This window comes from Rhamphochromis sp. 'chilingali' (assembly GCF_963969265.1).
Source record: "Rhamphochromis sp. 'chilingali' genome assembly, chromosome: 3".
Taxonomy (NCBI): Eukaryota; Metazoa; Chordata; class Actinopteri; order Cichliformes; family Cichlidae; genus Rhamphochromis; species Rhamphochromis sp. 'chilingali'.
This window is the reverse complement of record NC_137931.1, coordinates 36,936,364-36,960,466: the sequence shown is the minus strand read 5'-3', so window position 1 is coordinate 36,960,466 and position 24,103 is coordinate 36,936,364. Positions and strand designations below refer to the sequence as shown.

General features: G+C 46.8%; 2 protein-coding genes across 6 annotated transcripts; both read left to right on the top strand.

The window, feature by feature from the left end:
* Positions 1–648: 648 nt before the first annotated feature.
* jade3 (jade family PHD finger 3) lies at positions 649–10,037 on the top strand. 3 transcript variants are annotated; one of them, XM_080878647.1, is made up of 12 exons: positions 649–856; positions 2,406–2,467; positions 2,566–2,625; positions 3,312–3,394; positions 3,474–3,631; positions 4,143–4,333; positions 4,967–5,178; positions 5,324–5,491; positions 5,678–5,794; positions 5,973–6,431; positions 6,651–6,768; positions 7,346–10,037. In XM_080878647.1, exons 3-12 carry the CDS (start codon positions 2,577–2,579, stop codon positions 8,101–8,103), a joined length of 2,313 nt encoding a protein of 770 aa, XP_080734773.1. In that variant the 5' UTR covers positions 649–856; positions 2,406–2,467; positions 2,566–2,576; the 3' UTR covers positions 8,104–10,037. The 3 variants fall into 3 exon arrangements, with proteins under 3 accessions (XP_080734773.1, XP_080734774.1, XP_080734775.1); XM_080878648.1 differs by having other exon boundaries at positions 649–1,140; XM_080878649.1 differs by having other exon boundaries at positions 649–1,161.
* Positions 10,038–14,868: 4,831 nt separating this feature from the next.
* plcxd1.1 (phosphatidylinositol-specific phospholipase C, X domain containing 1, tandem duplicate 1) lies at positions 14,869–24,103 on the top strand. Of its 3 annotated transcripts, none has more exons than XM_080876850.1 (7): positions 14,869–15,068; positions 15,279–15,395; positions 18,400–18,542; positions 18,770–18,898; positions 21,067–21,222; positions 21,697–21,880; positions 21,970–24,097. In XM_080876850.1, exons 2-7 carry the CDS (start codon positions 15,287–15,289, stop codon positions 22,212–22,214), a joined length of 966 nt encoding a protein of 321 aa, XP_080732976.1. In that variant the 5' UTR covers positions 14,869–15,068; positions 15,279–15,286; the 3' UTR covers positions 22,215–24,097. The 3 variants fall into 3 exon arrangements, with proteins under 3 accessions (XP_080732976.1, XP_080732975.1, XP_080732977.1); XM_080876849.1 differs by having other exon boundaries at positions 14,870–15,068; positions 15,282–15,395; XM_080876851.1 differs by lacking the exons at positions 14,869–15,068; positions 15,279–15,395 and adding an exon at positions 19,110–19,290 and having other exon boundaries at positions 18,404–18,542; positions 21,970–24,103.

Sequence of the window (24,103 nt, the reverse complement as noted above, 5' to 3'; positions counted from 1 at the left end):
TTCGGCCCAACCTCACGTGTCTGAATTTAGAGTTATTTTTTCACTGACGTACTGTATTAACACAACTGATCTGAAATTACACAAAAAAAAACCCATAGAATCCTAGTAGTAGTTATATATATATATATATATATATATTTTTTTTTTTTTTTTTTTTTACTGTAAAAACAACAGACACATTTAGTAAATTATTTTATAACTTTAAATTCAAATAATAATTGTAAAGTTTGAAAACGTATGCACAAATTTTATAATCAATAAAGTTTACAAAATCTACTGAAAACTAGTGAAAACAAGAAATAAAGCCGGTCTGCGCCATGGGTAAAACCATTTGTTAACGGTGTGTGTGTATGCAATATATTCAGTTTTAGGATTTATGTTCATTTTTAATTGTTGCTGGGCTCAAAGTGTTAATGCTACCTTATTTTTACTTAAAAACAACACTGTCACATGCAAAGCTAGGGTGGCACTAGGGGTGACAAGAGATAATTTTAGAGTGGCACCCTATGCCAGCTAATGCCACCCCTGCCACAAACGGACTTTTTCATTTTCCAAAAGTCTCGTTTTATCGAACAAAAATCTGCCTGGGGTTCACACTCCCACCGCTTGGGGCGGTAATGCAGCGTTAGCACCACTCCGAGGAAGGCGGAGGCTGACTGCGACGGCGGGGTTTAGGACCCGGTGGGCTGCGCTGTACAATAGGGCCGTTGTGGCGTGTTGGTGTCCGGGCAGCAGAGCTGGATCCTCCCGTTGAGCTGCGGGGACAGAAGTACCGAGTCCGGAACCAGAGCCCGGGCCGAGGCCGTGTGAGGACCGTGTGAGCGGAATAACGCGGGCGGCAGCGGCGGGACTGCAGGTATGAGCGGGAAAATGTGAACAATATGGTGGCGAGCTGAGCTCTGGGCTCTGCCCTGGACTGTCCCTTCAGGCCCGGGGCCTGCGCTCTCTCTGGGGCCGTCCTGCCTCTTTACCCCGGTACCACGAGCGGCTGGTAGGCTCCCGGGGTATGAACCCAGCGGAGCAGCACAGATGCCCGCCTCAGAGCCTCCGAGGAAGTGACATGTTTGAGTGATGGAGGCGCCTATGTTTGATTTCCCAGCCCGCGGGCAGGCCTTACAGTTTGGCGCCAACACTACACAGGTGTGTGAGGCTTTCTTTCAGGTGAGCCAAGAAACGGCACAAAACAGGAAGAGGGAGGGAAGTAAACAGTGTGTTAGCCTTTTCTCATCGTTTCCTGTCAGATGAGCTTTTTAAACAACCTGACGTCATATCCGTACGCCCTCCCTCCACAGGTTAGATGTCAGGTGGAGAACACCTGCCACACCTTGCTGTGGAGTAATGAGATCTTACATATATGAACCTGTTTGAACAGCCTCCACACACTGTACATGAAAGATGGAGGGAGCACTCATCGTCAGCGTGGAACCCTCAGCATTGAAGTGGTAGCTGCTGCCATACTGGTTTTATTTGGGGGCAGAAGTGAGCCCACTGTTTAGTATTAGTACCTACCCGGGTAGGCTCGTCGCGATTTTTAGGGTTCTCTGTTAGGGATAGGTTATAGTACCCGGTATTTTTTTGAACATATTCCACCGTGTTCCAAGCGATCTGAAAAAGTGATGTCAACAGACTGCATGATACCGATTGACTAGTCAATGGCGTCACTTGAGGAGTCATGAGAGTGTCTCCTTCATGAGCCACTATTTTAAAAACCTGGCGACGAGGAAATTGGCAACATAGAAACAATACTGTGGTCCTCGAGTCCATGAGGGAGTCTATGAGAACTAACTCACTGCTGCCGCTGCTGGAAAATAAAGGAACTGCAGCTTCTGGTGCTTAAGGTTACTGAAAAGTCAAGTGGAAAAGCACAAACATGGAGTGAAAATATGATTTTTGTTTATCAGGGAGAACCTGCTGTTATATTTACCAACAGCTTCCAACACTGTAAGTTGACTTGAGCTTTTCACGTGAGGTGTACGCCACTATGATATGGCAAGGAGAGGGGCTCCTGGCTCCTCCTCTTCCTTGTGTCTTTATGGGGAATGTCAGGCTTGTGCCCCCTGTTGAAACAGCGTTCTGTATCTAGGACTGGTGTCGCTCTGGCCTCTTCCACCTCCTGTTTATTGACACAGATATGCTTTAAAAGTTATAAAAACCAACATCACACACAACAGTCTTTGTTGTGTGTGATGAATCACTACACCTGTGTCTGTATGACACCTGTGAGGCGGGTGAGTGCTGCTCCGTCCTTCACAGATAGAGATGCAACACAAAGTAATAAAACAAAAGTGATCATATGTGATGATGACGCGTTAAAAGCAAGTGAATTAGAAAGTTACAGCAGAGATATAATAACATGTAATAGTTGAGTAATTTTATAAATGTCTTTATTTACTTGTGGTTTGCAGATATGAACTGAAGCGGTCTGACAGAAGAATCTACTAGTATGCTTTTCAATTTGAAGTTTACGGTGAGTACAAATTTCTTCTTTGTGTCCACAAACTTTTGTTCCGTTGGCCTTAAAAATCATCAATATTTGAATGTCATCATCTTTTTTTGCTGCTGCAGGATGATACAGGATGAAACGCCTCCGGTCCTCCAGCAGCAGTGACACTTCTGACAATGAGAGTGAGTCAAGCTTGCCACTTCGTTTCCAGCGTCATCATCATTTCTAACCTGTGACTGCTCTGTAACTATTTCTGTAACAACAGACGAAAGTGATCTGTGTGCAGTCTTGCCTGTTTGTGCAAAAGAATCAAAAGGATCCCATTTGAATAATCAGTGTGAGACGGCAGCATCATTAAAACTGGAAAATAATAAGCATGTTCCAGTTTTAAAATGTGAAAACGCTCTTCGAGCATTTCAGATTTATGCTATTGGTGCGTCACACTTGTAAATGTGCCTGACGTGCGTCTCCCTGAACACGTCACATGGATGCTGTTCGTGGTTCTGTGGAGACATTGTCTTAACATGTTTAAAGAATTTACCAAGGCCAAAAAGATTCTTATTTAACCTTTCTGATAAAAAAACAACCCAAAAAATTAACATCAAAATCTGATGCCACACCTCAGCCTAACGTCGCCCTCTAGTGATGGCAAGTTTCAATTGACTGAAGAGTGTCGGTCACAGAGAGAAACTGTGCTGCCTCCTGGTGTTTTGGATGTGAGAACAGACGGACACAGGTACACCACTCTCAGGCTGACCACACGTCTCAGGCTTGGGGTCCAAAAACAGTCGCGGCATGGCAGCGTGACCCGTAACCCAGACCAAACTGTCTCCTTCATTTCTTTTTATTCGCCTCTTTCTTCTTTCAGGTCCATCGACCTCGTTCTGCTCCTCCAACAAATATGGGAGCAAACCTGGAACGCCTGCATCCAACCCGAAGAAGCCAGCTGAGGTGCGTATCAGACTTTGCTGAGCGTCAGTAAATGTCAGGATGGCGTTTGACTACCTGTGTGCGTCTCTCTCCCCCACAGGTGTTCAGGAAAGACCTGATCAGTGCAATGAAGCTGCCTGACTCCCACCACATCTCCCCAGAGGACTGCTACCTGCTGGCAGACACCTGGAAGCAGGAGTGGGAGAAAGGAGTGCAGGTACCAGCGAGCCCAGACACCATCCCAGAGCCGTCCGTCAGGTGAGTCTGACCGCCTCCCAAACGTCTTAGTTTGCCACCTCCTCTTCATACAGGTACTTGAGTACGCTGATCAGCGTACTCAAGTGACAAGTTTACACGAGTCAGCCGTAGCTGAGCACATGACCACGTCAGACACAGCCTCAGAGACTGAACGCTCTGGAGGAGCTCCACCCCAACGGGAACCGGCTCAGGTATCTCATGACCCAGTGGTAGGAGCCCTGGGGGGGAATTCACCTGTCAGCTGGATCGGTAATGCTCCTGCGTCTCCTGGAGGAGGAGGAGAAAGAATCTGTGCCATGGCTTCAACATGACCACAGACCAGTCTGAAAGTGCAAACAGGAGAGCAAATACGTTCGGCGTCAGCTGATCGCCTCGCTCTCTCAATCACAGCAGGAGGAGATATCGCAATCATTACAGCTTTGACCTTTAAATGTGTTTGTTGGCTCTCTTTGAAGCAGGTTCTGGTTGGTTCAGCTATTCAGTCTAACGGCTCTCTGCTGTTTCTTTTCAGAGTAATCGTGGAGAAGCAGAAGGAAACGCTGTACACCCACCAGAAGAAGTACATCCAGTGCTGGAGCCAGGAGTCCAAGGAGCCGGGTTTCGTGAGCATCAAAGAGCTGGCGGAGGCCATGTGCCGCTACGACCTGGATGACATGGACCTCTACTGGCTGCACGCGCTCAACCACGAGCTTGAACGCATGGGTAAGACGGGCCCGATGATCCAGCGTGATGCTTAGTGACGCTGCATCTTCCTTTTTTCTGTTTCTGCACATTTGTTTTTGTCTTCTGTTGGCTTTGTATTTGAGGCTTTTTACATGTATTTTAATATTTGGCTGTTTTTCAAAGTTAAACCTTCCTGTTTATTATGGTAAATGGTAAATGGCCTGTATTTGTATAGCGCTTTTCTAGTCCCTAAGGACCCCAAAGCGCTTTACACAACCTGTCATCCACCCATTCACACACACATTCACACACTGGTGATGGCAAGCTACAATGTAGCCACAGCCACCCTGGGGCGCACTGACAGAGGCGAGGCTGCCGGACACTGGCGCCACCGGGCCCTCTGACCACCACCAGTAGTCAACGGGTGAAGTGTCTTGCCCAAGGACACAACGACCAAGACTGTCCAAGCCGGGGCTCGAACCGGCAACCTTCCGATTACAAGGCGAACTCCCAACTCTTGAGCCACGATCGCCCCATTATAAATGAGGGCCATCTGCAGCACCGGTGCTGCCCACTGGGGGGGCACAGTCCACACTTTGAATACTTCAGACACCTCTGTTCTTGTTCTCGGGAGTGTCTGATCACGTGGGGTGTTGCTGTTTGGTCCTGCAGGTGAAGAGCCGGTGGACGAGCTAATGATGGAGCGAGCGATGGAGGCGCTGGAGAGGCAGTGCCACGACAACATGAAGCACGCCATCGAGACAGTGGAGGGTCTGGGGATTGAATATGATGAAGACGTCATCTGCGATGTGTGCCGCTCTCCGGACAGCGAGGAGGGCAACGACATGGTGTTCTGTGACAAGTGCAACATCTGTGTGCACCAGGTAGGAAACGCCTTTCTGCTTTTGCTAGCCCTGACCTTGTGACCGGAGCGTGTGTCGGAACCCCGGGCAGCACACTTGTGTTTTTGTGTTGTTTCTGTTGATGTTCTGGTTACACATCACTTGCATCCCGCTGTTCTTTCCGCAGGCGTGCTACGGCATTGTTAAGGTGCCCATTGGTAACTGGCTGTGCCGGACATGCGTCCTCGGTATTGACCCGCAGTGCCTCCTGTGTCCCCAGAAAGGCGGGGCCATGAAGGCGACACGAGCCGGCACAAGGTGGGCTCATGTGAGCTGCGCTCTGTGGATCCCTGAGGTAAGTGAATCCAGGATGAGGGGAAGCGGGTGCAACAACACAAACAGTGACAAATAATGTTTTGGGGTTTTTTGTATCAGAGACTAAGATGAAAATATTTACTGCTTTGGTCTATAGACCTTTAATAAAGGAGCACACGTGCAGAAATGATAGTGATAGTGACAGTGAAAATGTGTGGTCCTGCAGGTGAGCATCGCCTGTCCAGAGAGGATGGAGCCCATCACCAAAGTCTCCCACATCCCCCCCAGTCGCTGGTCTCTGATCTGCAGTCTGTGCAAGCTGAAGACAGGTGCGTGCATCCAGGTGAGTTATTCCTTCCGTTTTATGCCATAGAGATTACTTTAGAATGATTGCATGTCTGCAGACATTCAAGTTTGATTTTATGATCCTCGAAGCGTCTGCAGCAAGAAGTCTGCACTGGAGCTGGACGTAAGCTGGCTTTTCCCTCAAGTAACTCGATCCGCTCTCTCCCCCTGTTCAGTGTTCAGTAAAGAACTGCACCACCCCCTTCCACGTGACCTGTGCGTTCCAGCACAGCCTGGAGATGAAGACGATCCTGGATGAAGGGGATGAAGTCAAGTTCAAGTCGTACTGCCTAAAACACAGCCAGCCCAAAGCCGGAGAGGCCGGCCTGAGCCCGGCTCGATCCAAAGCCCCTGGAGAGGCGGGGAAGGGGGGCCAGCGAGCTCAGCGGCTGCAGGAGCTGGAGGAGGAGTTCTACACCCTGATCGAGCCCGAGCAGCTGGCCCGGGACCTTGGGCTGTCCCCGCACCTGGTGGACTTCATCTACCAGTACTGGAAGCTGAAAAGGAAGAGCAGCTTCAACAGGGCTCTGCTGCCCCCTAAAGAGGAGGAGGAGCAGCTGGTGCTCCAGCCGCAGGAGGACAGCATCCACACCCGGATGCGCATGTTCATGCACCTGAGGCAGGACCTAGAAAGGGTGGGTGCTTCCTCTGTGCCATGTGTGTGTGCAGCCTGTGTTAGTGGTGATGTGGTTTTTTAGCTTTAGCCTAAAAGATCAGAGCATGTACTCAGTGTCAGAGCAACCATTGCTGATTCAGTAGCATTTATAGAAACTCTGAGGAGTGAACCTGCTGTCACCCAATCAGATCCCATCTATACTGCTGTCTTTAATAAAGTTGTGTGTATCTGACTGCAGGTGAGGAACCTGTGTTACATGGTGAGTCGGCGGGAGAAGCTGAAGCTGCTGCAGAGCAAAGCTCAGGAGCAAATGTTCAACTTGCATGTGAAGCTCACGAACCAGGAGATTTCTGCAGGTGAGTTCACAGTGAAAAGCAGCACCAGCTCCGTGACTTGCTCTTTGTATCAGCTGACCTCAGAGCAGGTCATGTGACGCAGAAAAATACAAAGCAAAGCTCAGACTCGGCTCAGTTCAGAGGGATCATCCCACATAGGATGTCAAAGCTTTCCAGTGAGAAATTAGTGATTTTTGACCCCTATGAAAAGTTTCTGTGTATTTTACCTGTTAATGAGCAGGTAGAAACCAACACTCGGTATGTGATAAGAAGAACGTCCTGTCAGAATCATAAATTAATTTTATGATTTGGATCCTTTTAAATCAGCCCAGATTTTAAAGTGACTAATCAGAAATGGGGTCGAAGTTCACACTGTAAAATGATCTGGTTTGAGTTTTGAATAATTATGTAAATTAATATATGTAATGCCTGTAACACAATAACTTGGGATCAGCAGGATTTATGATGGATTTATGATTCTTTTTTTTTCTTTTTTATGGTGAAGTAAAGGATAAAACAGTTTGTGAGGACTCTTAAGCTGTCTGTGATGTGATTATGGAAAAGAGAAAAAGGGACTGAACATGTGTTTTCTCTGCAGGTCTTCCTGCTTCGTTCCCCTTGGAGAGTGTGCTGTCCCGGCCTCCTCCGAGGATCACTCTGAAGCTGAAGATGCCCAAAGCTCTGGGTGTTGGGAACGGACCGCTGTGCCCAGACAACAGCGGGAACGTGGGTGAGCACGGCGGTGAGGGGGTGGGCCAGGGGAAGCCTCAGCTGCACGGCCGCAGCATCAGAGACGAGCGCTCCACCAGCCGAACGTCTTCGACCAGCGGTGCACCGCAGCACGTTAAACCAAGCGGGAAACCTCTGACGCTGCACGGCGCGCTTCACGGACAGCCTTCCAACAGCAATGGCAGACTGGAGCGAGACCGAGCACGCCTGGCCAAATCTAATGGCGTGCTGGAGAAGGGCGCTGCTCAGAGGGACGGCTCATGCCAGACGCCCGCTGACCGCAACACTGCAAACGAGAAGAGCGTCTTTCGCAAGTCCGCCATGGAGCACTTTGGCCGCTCCTTCAAACAGGCCACAATCAACCTGGTCCGGACCACCGAGGACCTGCGGGCAGACAAACTGTCCCGGAAGAGCGGTGCCAAGGAGAGGCTGTGGGCCAAACCAGCACCGGAGCACCGCTTGAAGAGTGCGCGATCGTATCAGGACAGCGACGGGTACTGCCCCGACGCTGAGCTCAGCGACTCTGAGCCAGAGGCCAAAGGTCAGTGCAGGCGGCCACTCGGGCTGCCGGACATTCCGAGGAAAGGGAAACAGGCACCAGGCTCTAGGCACGCCATGCAGAGGTGACGGCTGTGCAAACTGTGGGGCTGACGGTCCGCACGAGGACGCACGGTGAAGGCGATCGGCTCGCTAAGTCCTAACATACCGACCATGTTTCCGGCCCCAGCATCTCTTGGAGCGCACGTGCAGAAACATACACACCCGGCGCTGTCTTCCCATCATGTGACGATGTTTGTCTCCACCCATGTTGGTCCTGAGAACGGTCAGTGATTTCACAGCTAATGAGCAGATCGCCAAGAAGAGGACAGGATTTCTGAAGGGACGCTCGGGGTGGGAGGCGCTGTGGGGTGGGGGGGGGACCCTAGTGTATTGTGTGCACACGGGCATGTAAATATCACGTGACTCCCGCCCGTCAGCGCTGCACGTCTCCTTGTCTCTGCCTTCACACCGAGGTGCTGCAACTCTTTGTCTACCTTTCTGAAAACACGAATGCCTTCTGTGTGCAGAAACACTCCACACGCTTTAGCTTCCAGAAACAGTTAGAAACAATAGAAACACATTCCATGGTGCGACAGACACTGGACTGAGGTCTTCAATCATCATGATGAGCCTTTATTATATCACAACCTTTAATTGTGAAAGCGAGCTGCAGTTTTTGTTACGAGGTGCAATTCTTGCTGCTCAGCCCAAAAAAAATAGAATAAAAAGTGGGCGTGCTCTTCTCCTTACTTCCTGTCGTGTACCTGCACTTCGTGCTCGATGATCGCGTCAGTTGAGCTCCAACTCCTCTGAACACTCAGTTTATCAGTTTGTTTTTTTGTTTTTGTATATCTTTGGCCCTCTGAAGTCACAGAGAGAGAATAGAAACCCCGCCTACAAGCTGTTTGGAACAGCTAGAGGGGCAGCTAATCAGAAGACGATAACCTGGAGCAGTGGTAAACAGCTTGTTTCAGGTGGAAGGGCTGTTGGAGCTGAGAATCACGCAAAGTTGCTGTCATAGGGCGGAGTTTAAACCTCAGCTGTGATCTGAAAATCAGGAAAACGTGTTCAGAGCTCGACTGACGCGTTCGGGTGTAGAAACAGGGTAAAAGACAACATCTGTGCTGCTTCCACATGATCTAACCGCCTCTCTTAGGGCATCTCCACTTGTGTCACTACGAGCAGCCGAGAGGTTCGCTTTGAGGATTAAACCATCTTGGAGAGCGACTTCACTGCGAATGCTTCAGTGTCGATCAGGTTCAGTTATAACGTTCAAATGCAACCTCTGGTGAATGTGCGTGTGGTCTTGAGTCGACGTTCTGACCTTCAGATGTCTGCTTTTGGTTTATTGCAGTAATGATATTAGTCGGCGGTCTGAGTTGAGCTGCGTGCACACTGTCGCTCAGTTTTCGTGTCCTGTTTGCTGCCCACGAACCACTAAAGCTCGAGTGTCCGCAAACATGACCAAAACAGTGACATCATCTCCAGGACCAAAGCACCAGCAGCGTGACGCGGCGGTCGGAAGCTGGAGGCAAGCGCCATATTTGAAACGAGTCGGTTTCTTTTTTTGGGTTGAGCTGCAGAAACAGAACCCGTCATGGGTTTGTCCTATTTTTCTACAGATGCTGAGTCAGTGCTTTTATTTTATACCTTCATTTTTACCTCATTTTTATGCAGATCCTTCCTCATTTAACAGAAACCGTCTCTCGTGGCTCAGCGTGGTGTCTCCACACAGACCGCAGGCATGGTCACAGGCTGTAAACGGGCCTGTCGGCTCAGCTGCGAGCAGAAGGTTGAATCCTCGGCGGCTCCAAGCAGGTGGAGCGGCTGCAGGAAACACTACATGAAGCCCAGAGTTAAACTTTGACCTCCATCGCTCGCCATTCTGAGCCTGTGTGTGAGAGTGAAGCTGTGCGCCCACCCACGGCGCTCCAACACTAACGTATTCGCAAAGATCTTTTTTTCATGTTTTTTCCTCGTTTGGAAAATCATTTTTTAATAAAGTCTAAATGTTAAAGTCTGATGCTTGAATTAATTGAATGTTCATCAGTTTTCAGGGAAAGTCAGCAAGCAGGTTTTCTGTTTGTGGTTTCAGGTACTGCTGCACAATACTGCAATACTTATGGTATTAATCCAAGGCCAAGTAAGTAGAAGGTCAATACTGCTGGTACTGGTATCGATACTCGTGTAGGGGAGAGCAGTGTGTCGTCATCTATGAGATAAATTTAAACTTCACTCAGTCACAATAATAATAAAACACTTTTCATTCTTTTATCTTTCCAAAGCTTTCAGGACACCGGGCCTGTGAAATGTACAGTACCTGTGATGCTCTTAGCGTGTGTAGTTTAAATAAAACCGTTAACAAAAAAACATTCAGATGTTTTTCACTTCAAAGTTAGTTTTATTGTCAAAAACCACGTGTACAGATCATACACAGGAATTTGAAATTGCAGTTCTCCCACACCCCTCAGTGTGACACTTAAGTCTTATATACAACACAATCTTTTATAAACAATAGTGTCAAACACAATCAGAGTTCTTGTAGGGTGGTTGGGTCAGAGGTGGAGGTGGGTATGGAGATGGTGTGTATGATAGAGCAGGGAAAGAGTTCACACCACCCAGTCACCTCTGTCCCGCAGCAGTCACACATTTGTGTTTTATTGGCACTGCCTTCATTTTAATTGTTTCCATTTTAACTCATATTTAATCAGCCAATCACAGCAGCAGCTCAGTGCTCTTGATGATGAGCCGCTTAACTTCAAACTGAGCATTGTTTTAGGATCTGCTGGGATTTTCCCATGACCATGTCTGGATCCATCCTGCCTGGTTCGCGGTGGTCGTCAGCTGTGCGATGATGTCACAATGATCAGCTCTGAAGCGTCAATCTGGTGCTAGTAAGGTGTACCTAGTGAAGTGTCCAGTGAGAGTAAGTGCGCATATTTGCAGAGACCCTCTCCCTAAACTAGATGGAACTGTGATCGAGATCCTTCTGAGGTTGTGGCTGTATCCCAATTCAGGGTCTGCAGCCTTAAAGGCCGCATTTTAAGGCCGATTACGTCACAGCGACGAAGGCTGCTCGAAATGCGGCCCTCAAATGAGTCCTTCATTTCCCTGAATTTTAAGGATGTGGCGGTGTACACTTCGTGGCCCAACATATCCCAGAATGCATAGCGCGGCGGTGGGTGTGGATAATTTTGCCGAAAAAAACGGCGGATGAGGGGCGCCCGAAGAGTGAACTTTAAGTGAGTACTGAATATTATGTCACTTATTTATGTGCAAATGTTCAATAACGAAGAACATTAAAACATCACTGTTGGCCACATGTCGGCAAAGTTATGTGACATTAGTGACGTTTGTACTAACTTGGTTTTAAAGCCTTTACTTTAAAATATACGCCGTTCAATAGCTGACTTTAATCTTACAGAGAATGTGGTGATTTTATGGATAATTAAAGTCAGTCATATATCCACAAACACAAGCTGAAAGTCAGTGATGCTGCTCGGTTTGCAGTCCTGAATATCACGGCACAAGCAGGATTCACTGCACTGTTAATGTTAGCTATGTTATATTGCTGCCTCTGTTCGGTGGGGTCGACCCAAACGGACTTTAACATGTGTTTGAACGAGCTGACGGTTCACTCGTTAAGCTGAAAGAAAGATGCTTTAATCACAGGAGTCACACATGTGTCCACTGTACCATCTGGGAACTCTTCTTGTTTAGCACTCGTAATGACACAAACACTAAATCCTCCTTCTCTGGTGCTGTTTTGTAGCAGTGTACACACCTGAGACTGTCACCTGTCTGTCTGTCCTGCACTTTCTCTCCTTTTCTTTCTCTCTGATTGTGTAATAAAAGTATGAACATGTATTTAAAAGTTACACTTGTGTTTGAATCCTGCAGCTTATCACACATTTGATTTCCATGTGTGACAACTGCAAGTGTCCAGAGTGAGGACAGACTGAGGAACCCACTGCTGCACATCATCTGTGAGGCTTTGCACCCCTGATGATCCACCAGGACAAACTCAGCAGTGTGTGAGGAAGAGGAGGAGGAAGAGCCTGCAGCAGCTGACAGATGGAGAGAATAGACAGACTGTTCCCTGTTTGTGAAGGACTGCTAGAAAAGTTTAAACTAACTGTCTGTCCTGAATCAATCTTATTAGGTAATGTTCAAATAATTTTATCATTCCAGTGTTTTCAGTGTGGGAGAAAGTACTCAGGGCCTTCAAGTTACACACTATGAAAGGCAGCAACAAGTTTAATGTTCAGAAACCTAAAGTATGTATCAGCAGCAGAATGGACCTAAAAATAAATGTTTGTTTCAGTTCTATCAAGCTTTGAGTATTTAGCATTAGTAGCACTGTGTGTTTGTTGTATCATCTTGCTGTAATTGTTTATATGCTTTATATATTCTGAGGTAAGTTGATCTATAGTGTTACATCATATTCTATAATGATGTTATGTGTTTGTATACTTTCTGCCCAGTTTGACCCATTTAGCAGAAGTCAGCCTGTTTAAGGCTCTGATATCTATTCTGTATGACGTAAAGCAGTTATGACATGGTCTGATTTTCTCACCCAACAAAGGAATATTTAATATACTCTTCATTCTATCAGAAACAGTTTTCACAGCTCGTGCATTTTCTTTTTAGACATATATGTAAGCACTGAGCCAAATGTAATGTAATGCCAACATATTAAAAGAACAATATTTGTCTCTTATGTATAATACATCTATATATACACTGTCAAAGGTAATTGTCTTTGAGTGAAGATTTAAGGTGATAGGAAATATAAATAACTGCAACTTGAATCTTTGACCCAGAGTTCAAGCTCACTGCTGTAATATCCTGTTAAAAAAATCTATGTATGTATGTATATATATATATATATATATATATATATATATATATATATATATATATATATATATAAATGTGTATATATATATCATAATAATCTGACAATAACTATAATATTGGCCATATTATATTTACATTACCAAAGTGAGATGACTTTAGTCTCATGAACAACATGAGCTAATTGTTATTTACTAACTAATCTTAAATGACTGTTCAGTACAGAAATGAAGCCCGACTATCATGTTTTACAGTCCTGTGGTCTCAGTCTCAGATACTCAACTAATCAAAGTGATGTCATGACAAAAATGATTGACCAAGAAAACATTTTTCCTCCTTCATTTCTGTCACACAATGCTGTATGAAACGTTTCTCGCGGTTAGTATCATGGTTGCTAGGCAACCTGAGCAGCGTGATGAAGGCTGAACCGTCCCATTTCACAAGCCTCTCACTTCCTCACTTCTTGTACATAGTACGTACTGCGCGTATGTCAAGCGTGCGGTCTCTTAATTGGGACACAGCCAGGGCTGGACTGGGACAAAAAATCGGCCCGGGCATTTTGACTAGAGACCGGCCCACCAAAAATGTGACGTCATTCAGGGGTAAAACCGCAAAGGATTCTGGGAATTTGTGGCAAGAGGTACTAGCGCATGCAGGCTTTCAATTGAACTCAGTTACACAGCGATAAAAAGAAACACAAAAAATGGCAAGAAGCTGTTGTATTATTAACTGCAATAGCCGGTGTTGTGCCAAAAAGTGATTGTCTGCCAAAAACTGATTTCTGGTATTTACCAAAAACTGATTGCTCGTATTTAAATTGCTATAAGTAACTTGTTGGGCTATAATATGTGAAACATATGTCAAATGCATCCCTCATGGATGACATAAAGTCATCTCTCCATCTCTCTCTCCTGCTCTTTTATTTCTCTCTCTTGCTCCATCTCTCTCTGCTGCTCTTCTCTCCTCTGTCACAGACTTCTCCACTTTTGATGATAAATCAGCCTGGTGCAACATGTAAGGATTGGTGCAATTTGTTAAGATTTTGAGGAGTTTGAGAAACTAACCTTAAGCATAAAATAAAATTTACTATCAGTAACTTCATAGCACCCGCCCAGCAGTATATAAACTCTGTCATGCTAGCTAGTACGCAGTACCAGTTATTCTAAGCGACTGTAAAAAGTCAGCACAACGAAAACAAACTACAACTAAACTTGGTTTATATCTGACACAGATAGACAGCAGGTCATAACTTTTTACCTGAAGTTCAGTTCCTCTGCCACTATGACCGGCGGCCGCCTCGGGTCTCTCCTCCTCTTGCCTCCCCTTTCCCTTATCCACCTGCTGGCCTCCACCACTTGCTGATGTTGCTAAATCTGTGGAAGCTATGCCATAGCTACCGCCAAACAATTCAGTTATTTTTTAAACATTTGGCAGCGTCTGGCTTGTTTCTTTTTGGCCCTAATTTTTTCTGCACCTCCTTTCCTTTTTTTGTTCTTCATTTCTTTAGTTCGTCGATTGCTAAACAAGGGGGAGGGTGCATCCGACCTCCTCGGCTGTAATTGGTCCAGCCCAGAGTCGATCATGACCAATTGGCCAATCCAACACCTTTCATTATTTATACCCTTCCAAAAAAACAAAACAAAAAAAAAATCGATCGGCCCATAAAAACAAAAAATCGCCAGCGGCCCACCGGGCAAATGCCCGGTATGCCCGATGGCCAGTCCAGCTATGGACACAGCCTCAGTGTGCTCACTGGAATGTCCGGCACCTGTACAGTCCCACAATAAACACAGGAAGACCAGAGACCAGACGAGTCGCCCCCTGCTGGAAACGGGAGAGAATGTCCATCTTTTATGTACAGGCGTTTCATCAGCTGATCAAACGTCGTGACGTCTCTCCAGATGTTTTACCTTCACGTGCATTATGGAGGTGAGCCGCGTGTGCGCTCGGGGCTGCAGCAGCCTCGAGGTCCTGCGGTCTCTTTAAGAGCGGAGCCGCGCTCTCGCAGCGGCGACCGGAAGCGACAGACAGAGATCTGCTGCGGAGGATCCCAGCTTTCTCCGCGTGTCAGTCACACATGCTTAATGTGCCGCTCCGGTCATGACTCGTGCACGCGCTCTCAGACCGGCGGCTCGTGGCCTTTGTCAGCGGGCTCTGCTCGCGTAAGCGGATCTGAGACACAGAGGGATGATCAGGTGAGGAGGGCTGACTGCAGCACACACACATAAACACACAGGCACGCGCAAGTTTACTGCTGTGAAACAGCGCAGTGCACGCACCTGCTCACTTTCACTTTATTAAACATTAATAACACAATGTAATCAGTGAACCTGTGTGTGTGTGTGTGTGTGTGTGTGTGTGTGTGTGTGTGTGTGTGTGTGTGTGTGTGTGTGTGTGTGTGTCAGCAGCAGTGATGTCCGGGCTGAGTGAGCCCAGCCTGATGGAGCTGCCCATGGAGAGTTGGATGTCTCGCCTGCCATGTGCGCTGTGGGATGTCCCGCTGTTCCACCTGGCCATCCCAGGTAGGCCTGGTGTTGGGGGCAGATGGTGCTGATGGTGTGATGGGACCTGAATCAGTTTGTTCTGTCTTATTGTCTCTGGTTTATTGATGATTCTCTGACTGTGAGGACGTGATGAACGCATTGTGTCCACATTTCACACACACACAGTTCACCTGCTGCTCTCACAGTCAGAGATTCACCTGTTCATTCATTTATCAGCCTCTTCATGTTTTCTGCCTGATTGAACTGTTTCCTATTGAACTACAATTTTATTATGTGTCTCTTATCTTATCTCAGGAAAGTGGTAATTAAAATAACCAATGACAGAAATCTGAGATCAAACAGCAGACTCAGTAAGAAAGGAAAGATTGGAGCGATAAAGGAAATGTGCTGCAAGGAGACCAAGAAAAGCCAAATGCAGATTTGTGTGTTTGCATTTCTGTTTGTTATGCAGCATGTCTTATTGTCGTCTTAGTGAGTGGCTTTATTTCTTGACCCACAAGTACAAACCCAGAAAAGCTCCAACAAAGTCAGACGCTGAGTAAAACATAAAGAAAGGCGCATTTTCTTCACTGTAGAACAGAAAAAACTGTTTTGAATCAGTGAGTGATTGTGGATACAGTTTACGAAAAAAAAAGAAAAGAAAAGGGAAACACAAAAACAGGTTACATTGAATACAAAACAGAACGTTTTATGTTAGCACATAGGTAAAGAAAAAGAAAACAAACAAACAAACAAACATAAACAGAAAAAGACAACCCAGGAGGGGCGATTGATACTAACAAACCCTTTTCTTACAAACCACGCAGAAGTTAGCTGCAACACCACTGAGCTTCACATTCCCATTAACACGGACACACATTGGACCTCTATGGAATAAGCAAATCAGTTAGTCAGCAGAAACATCCTTAAATTAAAGGTTAGAGAGGTTTGTCAGAAAAAGACCCCAGATTTAATCAAATGTACCCTTTTGGTTCTGGATGGAGCAGTGGATCTTTTCAAGACTAAGACACGACATGAGATCAGTTTCCTCTTTGTCTTGGTCCATTTTAAAGAGGAGGCAGTGCCGTTTCTCCATCATGGTCACACGTGGCTTCGTGTCGGAGTGACGGAGCTGTAGCTGCATGTGTGGACGGCATGCCGAGCTGCTTGAAGACACTGGTTTCTGGAAGTGTTCCTGAGCCGTGCACAGATTTATCACAGAGCAGTGTTTCTGCTGAAGGTTACAGTCATCAGCCTGCGCACAGAGATTCCCCCAGATCCTCCGAGTGTGCTGATGATGTCATGTTGTGTAGATGATGAGATGTTCACAGCGAGGACTGCGATTCTGAAACAGGTTGTGAACCTCTGAGAAGCTCCGCATCTCTGAGATGATCTTTTTCTACCTGATCACGTGACCGACCTGCTGCCAGCTCACTTTTGATCTTCTCTTTAGCACCGCTGACTTTCACACGCTTTTGTTGCTCCATCCCAACTTATAGGGCACGTCGCCCCCGCCAAATTCCACATGAGCTCGGATTTGTCACGAGCAGTAAAATTAAAATTCATTTTCTCAGTTACATTTTCCTGGTTTTATTGAACATTTGAAATATCTGTCAGAGAAACAGGAACAGCGGCTTTAACAAGGATCATACATGTGCTGACTCGGTCGTTTCAGCTGCTAAAAATGGTTGATTAATAAATGAAGACATTGATGAAGCACCTTTTTACACACACGTGCCAAAAACAGTATTTAATGTGTGACTTTAAAGGTTTTGGGCTCAGTTTGGGGGTTGGAGAAGCTCCAGATCCACAGCTTCATACACTCAACAAAAATATAAACGCAACACCTTTGTTACTGCTCCCATTCCCCATGGGATGGACGAAACAAAAGGCCACCCTGGAATGTGCAGTTTTTTGTGCTATTGGGGGTCTGGGGACCCAGAACCGGTCAGGATCTGGTGTGACCACCATTTGCCTCATGCAGTGCAACACATCGTCGCATGGAGTCTATCAGATTGTCAATTGTGGCCTGTGGAATGTTGGTCCACTCCACTTCAATGGCTGTGCGAGGTTGTTGGATATTCGTGGGAACTGGTACACGCTGTCGTATACGCCGGTCAAGCACATCCCGAACATGCTCAATGGGTGACATGTCCGGTGAGTATGCTGGCCATGCAAGAACTGGGACATTCTCAGCTGCCGTCTGCCCTGAACAATGTGAACCATGATTCATCCGTGAAGCGCACACCTCTCCAACGTGCCAGACGCCATCGAATGTGAGCATTTGCCCACACAAGTCTGTTACGGCGACGAGCTGGAGTCAGGTCAAGACCCCGATGAGGACGGCGGGCATGCAGTTGAGCATCCCTGAGACGGTTTCTGACAGTTTGTGCAGAAATTGTTTGGTTGTGCAAACCAATTGTTCCAGCAGCTGTCTGGGTGGCTGGTCTCAGACGATCTTGGAGGTGAACCTGCTGGATGTGGAGGTCCTGGGCTGGTGTGGTTACACGAGGTCTGCGGTTGTGAGGCCGGTTGGATGTGCTGCCATATTCTCTGAAACGCCTGTGGAGACGGCTTATGGTTGAGAAATGAACATTCAATGCACGGGCGACAGATCTGGTTGACATTCCTGCTGTCAGCATGCCAATTGCACGCTCCCTCATTGCTTGTGGCATCTGTGGCATTTTGCTGTGAGACAAAACTGCACATTCCAGGGTGGCCTTTTGTTGTGGGCAGTCTGAGGTACACCTGTGCACTACTCATGATGTCAGATCAGCATCCTGATGTGGCACACCTGTGAGGTGGGATGGATTATCTCAATATAGCAGATGTGCCCACTACCACACATTTGGACTGATTTGTGACCACTGTTTGGGAGGGATGGTTATATTGTGTATCTGGAATGAATTTTAGGTCTCTACGTCCATCCCATGGGGAATGGGAGCAGTAACAAAGGTGTTGCGTTTATATTTTTGTTGAGTGTATGTGCAGGAAGTCTGTCAGGGCCAAGTGGAACATTCAGGATTATCTTTGTCCCTTTCAGGCAGCCATAATGCAATAACCTACTGCCTGGATACGGACGACAGGTCTCCCATCGACCTCATGCAGCCTGACATGCTGCAGAAGCTCGACAAATTCATGAAGCCCCTCATTCGTCCATTTGTGTACAAGTGGGCAAAAACCCAGGTAATACTTTTACAGCACTGTTCTGAAACAGCTGTCGCCTCAGGCGGATTACACTGTACAGTATCAGAGAGAAACCCAGCCATCCCACGATCCTCTACCAGCAGCTCACGGTGACAGTGGGGAGGAGGAGCACAATGTGATGACAGGCTGTAACTGTACCTGTGTTAGTCCTTCTTGTGTATAAAGCCGGACCTGCTGTGATGAGTTGTGTGTCCTCCATGTTTCAGGAGTGTTGTATAAAGCATCAGCTGGACTGTGGGGTGAGGTACTGCGACCTGAGGATTGCACACAGGCCCAACGACAGCTCCACACACCTGTACTTCTACCATGGCGTCTACACCACGCTCACTGTGGAGGTGACTCACAGCCCGGTCACACATATGCAAACAGATGCTAAATCCATGACAGGTTTAGATTTGGAATTCTGTGGGCTTCATGGTTATCCAGTCTGGCTTTTAGCTTTCTTCTTCACAGCTTACAGAGAAAGTTATGTTTCAATAGAGAGCAACAGAATATCAACCAAAAATCCAGAAACTCAGTTTGAAATAAGTATTTGATCCCCTACAGACGCCCACAGAATGGCTGTGTGGCCCACGTAGCACAATCACCCAGTCAGATACTCCTGATCTCAGCTCGGTGTGCGAATAAAGCACCGCTGTCCACAGACTGCAAGACCAAAGAGCTGTCACCGGATGTCAGGGGCAGGACTGCAGACCTGCACCAGGGTGACGGAGCGACAGGAGAGAAGGTGAAGCTGTCAGTGCGATTATTCAGAAATCTAAAGTGAGGATGATCCTGAGAAAGGTGGTGGGAGGAGCTTGTTAACGACAGTCACAGATGACACCGCAAGTAGCATGAAGTTTGCAGTGAACATGTGAATCACAAGCTTGACAGAAAGTGCTGAGTCGCGTTTTCAAATTCAAATTCAAATTTTATTTGTCACGTACACAGTCATACACAGTACGATATGTAGTGAAATGCTTGGACAACTGCTCGTGACCTAAAGAAAACAAAAAAGGAAAGGCTATGAATAAGATAGGAAATAAATATGAAAAATTAAAAAGGGTAAATTTAACTAGGAAGGAATAAAATATAAATTAAGGTTAAAAATGAAATAACTGTACAACACAAATTAGAATGAAGGGTAAATTTAACTGGGAAAGAATAAGATAAAATATATAAATTAAAGTTGAAAATAAAATAACTGTACAACAAAATACACAATATAGAACTATATAAGAATGTATGAAGAAATCTAAATATATACACAATAACAGCAGCTGTACAAGTATTAACCGGAAATGAAGAATATAGTGACCAGTGTTGTGCAAAAACAATGTCCAGAAAGTCCAGTGTGTGTGTAAGAACTGTATGTGTGGGTCAGTACTGTGTGGTGGTGTGATTGAGAGACCGTATCGCCTGCGGGAAGAAGCTCCTCCTCAGTCTCTCTGTGTTGGTCTTCAGGGAGCGGAATCGCTTTCCTGACCTCAGCAGAGAGAACAGTCTGTTGTTGGGATGGCTGAGGTCCTTCACGATCTTCCTGGCCTTGGTCCAGCACCGCCTGCTGTAGATTGAGTGCAGGTCAGGGAGCTCGGAGCGGATGGTGCGCTCAGCTGACCGCACAACCCTCTGTAGAGCTCGTCTGTCCTGCATGGTGCTGTTCCCGAACCAGGTTAAGATGTTTCCCGCCAGGATGCTCTCTATGGTGCACGAGTAAAAGTTCCTGAGCACCTTGGAGGGCAGTTGGAAGTCTCTCAAGCGTCTGAGGTGGTAGAGACGCTGTCGGGCCTTTTTCACCACGGTGTTGATGTGACAGGACCATGACAGGTCCTGCGTGATGTGAACTCCGAGGTATTTGAAGCTGTCCACTCTCTCCACTGGGCACTCGTTGATGACGGGGGTCTGGTAGTTCCTCTCCTGCTTAGTGCTGAAGTCCACGATCAGCTCCTTTGTCTTACTGACGTTTAGAAGGAGGTTGTTCCTCTGGCACCAGTTCTCCAGATTCCTAATCTCCTTCAGGTAGGCCGTCTCGTTGTTATCAGAGATCCTGCTGCTTTCCTTTAATACGCGTTCACTCAATGACATGAAAACCAGTTTATACCTTTCAGGTTTGTTCTGCGTCTTTGGTTGATATTCTGTGATAACTTCCATAAGAGACAGACCGTCTTTGGAAGTGAGCACACACACACACACACACACACACACACACACACACACACACACACACACACACACACACACACACACACACACACACACACACACACACACAGAGTAAGAGTATCCCTATGTTAATCTGAGTGTTCAGGGATTACTGCACACACACTGAGCTCATTTTTAGAAACTTTGACTATGTTTGACATGAGCAATCCCACACGCGTGTTTTAAAGCAGGAACAGAAAACAGCAGGACTACATCATTAGGAACAAAATGGCAGCAATAACACGTCAAATCAGCTGTGCACGTGGGCGGGATGAAGTTCATTTTGGTGTGTGAGGGTTGAGCTCGCCTGTGTCTCTGACAGACAGTGCTGACGGAGATCCGAGAGTGGCTGGACGCCCATCCCAAAGAGGTGGTCGTCCTCTCCTTCAGCCACTTCCTCGGCCTGAGCCAGGAGCTCCACGCGGTGCTGCTCACCACCATACGTACCGTGTTTGCCTCCAAACTCTGTCCCAAAAAGGTACGGATGCACTTCCTGTTTCCTGAAACATCTCATAGGTTTCTAACTGTAAGGGTGAAGCCGGCACAGAATCCCAAAGTATCCTGTTTTACAGATTTACAGCAGAGGTGCTGACAGGGCGCTCCTGTTAAATAGCTCACACTGGATGAACCCATTTCACGGCAGTCGCACACGCATCAGTCAGCCAGTGTCAGTATCAAACACCTGGACGTGACCACAGAGAGGATTCATCCATCCATTTATGCCTCCTCCAGTTTAGCTCCGCCCACAAAATGTGCAAACATTAAAACCGACTGTACACAAACTTCATATATCAAAAAAGTGGACTTCCATTAAGTGTACTTCTTTGACCTTTAACTCATATTAAAGAGCCTGGTGGGGTTTATTTAAACTTTTAGGGAGGATTATGGGAGCCGTGGTGATTGCATTACCTGGATTATTAAGGCGTTCACGGCTCTGATGTGTTGCTTTCAGGCTGAGGTCACTCTTCGTAAGCTCTGGGCTTCGGGCTACCAGGTGATCGCGTCCTACGAGCACAGCACGGAGCGCCGGCACACTGAGCTGTGGCCGGACATCCCATACTGGTGGGCCAACAAATGCAAAGCCGAGGCTCTGATTGATGAGTTTGAACGCATGAAGCAACAAAACAGGAGACCAGGTGACCTGCTGACGAGTCATGATGTCAGACAGGTGAGGATTAAACACATTCACCATCTGGATCTCACCGTGTGTGCGTGTGTGTTTCAGGAGGTTTCTTTGTGACGGGGATTAATCTGACGGAGGACCTGAAGTACATCTGCACCCACCCAACTGAGTCCCTGAAGGACCTGGTGATGTCCACGTACCCGACGCTGCTCGGCTGGGTCAAAGAGCAGACGCCCGGCGAGGAGGACGGCTCGCTGAACATCATCGCCGGCGACTTCGTCTCGGAGAGCTGCTTCGTGCCCACCGTCGTGGCGCTGAACCAGAAGCTTCTGAAGCGGTCCTCGTGACTGTAACAAGCGTGGCCTGAGGAGAACATGAACCACAGCATGAGAAGCACACAGGCCTTTTTGTTAGCGGTGACACAATAATACTTGAATATTTGTTCAGACATGGACGTTTCAGCCTTTAAGCTGCTTGAAAACAGACGTTCTGGTATTTGGACCTGCACTGTTTGTTTACACTCACCTCATTATTTATGCAATGTTGGAGGCAGCGCCGTGGCCGGACTCACGTTACGCTGACCGGAGCAATAATTCTACAAATAATCCAGTGCGTAGGCTTTTTAGAGCGGGGTCGTGCTGCGTGAGATCGATCCGAACCCCTCACAGTCAGCTGCAACATGACCCTACCGTACAAGCGAGCCTTCACCTGCTCTCCCCTGTCCCACCTGCTGATATGAGCCTGAAATTTACCCAGGATGCACCTAAACTGTGACAGATCGTCACACTGTTGCTCACAGCTGCTCAGAGATGAGGAACAGAGTTCAGAGGTCTGCAGAGTTAAACTGAGTGGCGTTAAACACCTGGTGTCTTCTGGATAAGAGCTGAAACATCTTCACAAAGTCGAACTGCTGCAGTCTGAAACACAGTTTAAATGTCCCAAAAGGTTGATTCTGTCCATCTGGAAGAAACAGCCCAGTGTTCATTCAGTGGGCTGGTTTCAGTCATTGTGCAGAGGTACTGTTTATAAGGTTGGAGACCTGCAGTCAGCTGAGACTGAAGAAGTCTCTAAACTCTCACTGAAGAAGGATGAGGACAAAACGTTTCTCCCACTGAAAGCATCCAGATGAACAGAATCAACTTTACTGGTATTTCTTTACCTGGATGACTGAGCATGTATCGAGATGCAGCTTAAATGTGTTTTCAGCCCTGACGGGTTCATGTGCACTTATGAAAGTAATCATGAGTGTAAAATATTCCCGGTATGAAGGTAAAGATATGTGTGGCATCAGTAAATAATCTGAAAGAATCAGCTTATTGTGAGGGGTCAGATGGGAGCTGCTGCTTGATTTTATTTTGAAATGACCCACGAATAAGCACAACGAATTCAGCGAGCACACGTGACTGTACTCTTTTATAATATTGTGTGTGCAATATTATTTCGTATTTAACCACAGAGAATGTAGAAGAGATTTGAAACTTATGCAAACTGCATGGAAAACATATTTGCATGAACACAGCCCCGACTGTTCTACTAAAGCCTGATTTAGCCAGTAGATTGAGGTTTTCCTCCCAATGATGCTGTGCCGCTGTGCCTGTGGACATGAGCTTTTCCAATAAACACAAGCATTTGTAAGAAAATCCTCTTTTTGTTCCCTGACTCATCAGCACAGTGTGAGAGGTTTTTCCCATTACAGCTGAACTCAGCCGGAGTGATCTGCCCTCTGCAGGGTTTCGCCAGCAGGGCGCAGTGTGACTGCTCTGTCTTTTCCTGACCACTTTCTGTGTCATGAGGTGAAGGAAAGGAGCACGGAGCTCAGAAAATCTGATATGTTTGTTACATCATTCATTTTTTCTTCCCCCTGCTGATCCCGTCCATCTCCTCTGGATCTCCTTTATTCAGGTTTCCTGTGACTGAAGTTCATCATCATCCTAAAAGCTGAAACACAGAGCTAATGCAAACTGAGTTACAGGCGCACGACATATAAGGAATGACACAAGTGACAGCTGTCATTGTAATCAGCTTGTGAATGGACGTGTGGCTTTAAAAGTACAATGATAGACGGAACCTTCAAAACCTTTAAAACTCTGAACTTTTCTTTTTGATAGAGCTTATACAGCAGGACAGTTAATCAAAAATACAGCAACAAGTCCACCTCTGATTCGCTGAAAGACTCTGAAAGACTAAATGAATGTTTTGGAGTCAAAGTCTGGACTTAAATCAGACTGAGCTGCTT